This window comes from Nanorana parkeri, unplaced genomic scaffold (genome assembly GCF_000935625.1).
Source record: "Nanorana parkeri isolate BGI_ZX_2015 unplaced genomic scaffold, ASM93562v1 scaffold56, whole genome shotgun sequence".
NCBI lineage: Eukaryota > Metazoa > Chordata > Amphibia > Anura > Dicroglossidae > Nanorana > Nanorana parkeri.
In genome coordinates, this window is record NW_017306324.1 from 504,316 (window position 1) to 506,579 (window position 2,264).

Here is a 2,264-nt window from a genome sequence, read left to right on the forward strand (position 1 = left end):
GGGGATATATTACAATGGCACCTGGAAGTGGGTGGGGGGATATATTACAATGGCACCTGGAAGTGGGTGGGGGGATATATTACAATGGCACCCGGAAGTGGGGGGGATAATGTGCCCTGCAACACATCAAACATGGCTTGAGGAACACAAGTTTGAGGCGATGACTTGGACTCCAAATTCTGCAGATCTTAATCTGGTCGAGCATCTGTGGGATGTGCTGGAAAAACAAGTCCAGTCCATGGAGGCCACACCTCACAACTTACAGGACTTAAAGGATCTGCTACTGACGGCTTGGTGCCAGATACCACAGCATATCTTTGGAGGGGTCAGGAAAAGGGGGACCTACTCAATAGTGTGTGTGTGTGGTATATAATCTATCAAAAATTATTAAATTGTTTCACTTGAGCCATTATACTTATATGAGATCAGCTATCATACTGAACTGGCACCAGCCTGCAGAAAGTTAAAATCTGGCTTGCAGTCAATCTACCACTGAAAATTAATAAAGTTGTGGTAGGGGGGGGCTTAAAGGAGAACTATAGGGTCAGTGTTTTTCCCCATAGTTCTCCTTAGGGCAACGGGAGGACACAAACTAGCATCCTCCCGTTACCCTAAGCTCAGTATACCGCAAGCTACAGCTCCCTATATACTGAGACGCCGCAGCCGGAGCGGATCCCGACGTAGATGACGCGATCCGCCCAGCTGCGTGAGTGACAGCGTTGCCTATCTAGAGGCAGAGCCAGCTGTACCCGCCCCCTCCCCCGTCCGTTCCGCCAGTCAGCGCTGGCAGATCGGAGCGGGGAGGGGGGAATCCAGCCCCTCCCCCTGTCACGGCAGAGAGCCGTGACAGGATCGAGAGGCGAGCAAACCCGGTATGTGTTCGCTCACCTCCCGATCTACTGAGCCGACCTGTGACAGTCTCATTGTCACAGGTCGGCTAGAACTATGAGGTGAGTGAAAAGCACTCGCCTCATAGTTCTCCTTTAAGGAAGGGAAGGAACTCTAGTGGGATGCCGTCTTGAGTTTGCAAATGTTCAGTTGCTGTCTAAAGCGTAAATAATAGTCCATAGAGTTGCCCTTGTTGCTACTCTTTGCGGTTCACAGACATGCTGAAGCAGTTGGAATACAAGAGTGTGTAAATTATCAATCATTAGATAAATAAATACTGCATGTGCCGTTCCGTGTGCAATCCTGGCATGTGCCGTTCCGTGTGCAATCCTGGCATGTGCCAGGGTGAATTAACTCTGTGTGTATGAGCAAGCGCTATACCATCACAGCCTGGCCAGTTTAGATGGCTGGAGATCCTGGACCTGGAAGAATACCAGGCCAAGATGAGGAGCTTGCATAAGTATTTACCGCTTACAGGTCATGTCTCTGCCCAGCCTGTGCCTGGACAATAAAGAAGCAGCAGTTAGATGAACGCATCTTTCTGTCACTTTGTTCTCTGCTCCAATCAGCATTTCCCTTGTTAGAACATGAACATTGCAGCACAGCAATCCTGAGTCCAGTTCAGGTACTTACACTGCAATCAATACAGAGCTGTCTTTTTTTTTTGTCTTTTACTGTATATCTGCCTGGAGATCAGCTTTATATGCGTTGCTAGTAACCTATACCAGTCTGTCAGCATAGTAATTTGAGATATGGATTTTGATCATTTGCTGCTTTTTGCACATCATCTTTTGGTTTGTGAACTGCCCCACTAAAGTCTAAATGTGCAGTTTACTGTCTTCTTTGATCTCTGTATATGTTTCTAATCAGAAAACTTGCTTCTCTTCTTTTTTTTTTTCACCCCAGCATACTACAGACCCAGATGGGTGCCAGAAAGCAGCGTGGTGTCCTACAGTAAAGTGGGCATGCACAGGATTTTATAGCTCTAGTCCAGGCCTCCCCCCGATGGTAAAATGTCTGTCGATATGAACAGTCAAGGTTCAGACAGCAATGAAGACTACGATCCTATTGGTGAGGAGGAGGAGGAAGAGGAGGAGGAGGAGGAAGAAGATGACGACCCAGGAGATATAGAAGATTACTATGTTGGGGTTGCTAATGACGTGGAGCAACAGGGTGCAGACTCATTTGACCCAGAGGAATACCAGTTCACCTGTCTCGCCTACAGGGAATCGGAGAGCGCGCTCAATGAGCAGATGGTGAACTTGGCTTCCATGCTGCAGGTGAGTGCCACTTACGCTTGTAGAGGGGTTCTGAAGCTTGAACATTTTATAGAAGCTAGCATTACTAGTAAACGGCAGGAACACTAAACCTCTGGG

At 47.8% G+C, this 2,264-nt stretch overlaps 1 protein-coding gene across 1 annotated transcript in view; it reads left to right on the forward strand.

The window, feature by feature from the left end:
* ARIH2 (ariadne RBR E3 ubiquitin protein ligase 2) overlaps positions 1-2,264 on the forward strand; it is a 35,769-nt gene that overhangs the window by 5,618 nt on the left and 27,887 nt on the right. Inside the window, exon 2 of the mRNA XM_018576133.1 lies at positions 1,795-2,168. Coding sequence (XP_018431635.1) covers positions 1,902-2,168 — 267 coding nt within the window. The 5' untranslated portion in view covers positions 1,795-1,901. The remainder of the gene's footprint in view (positions 1-1,794; positions 2,169-2,264) is intronic.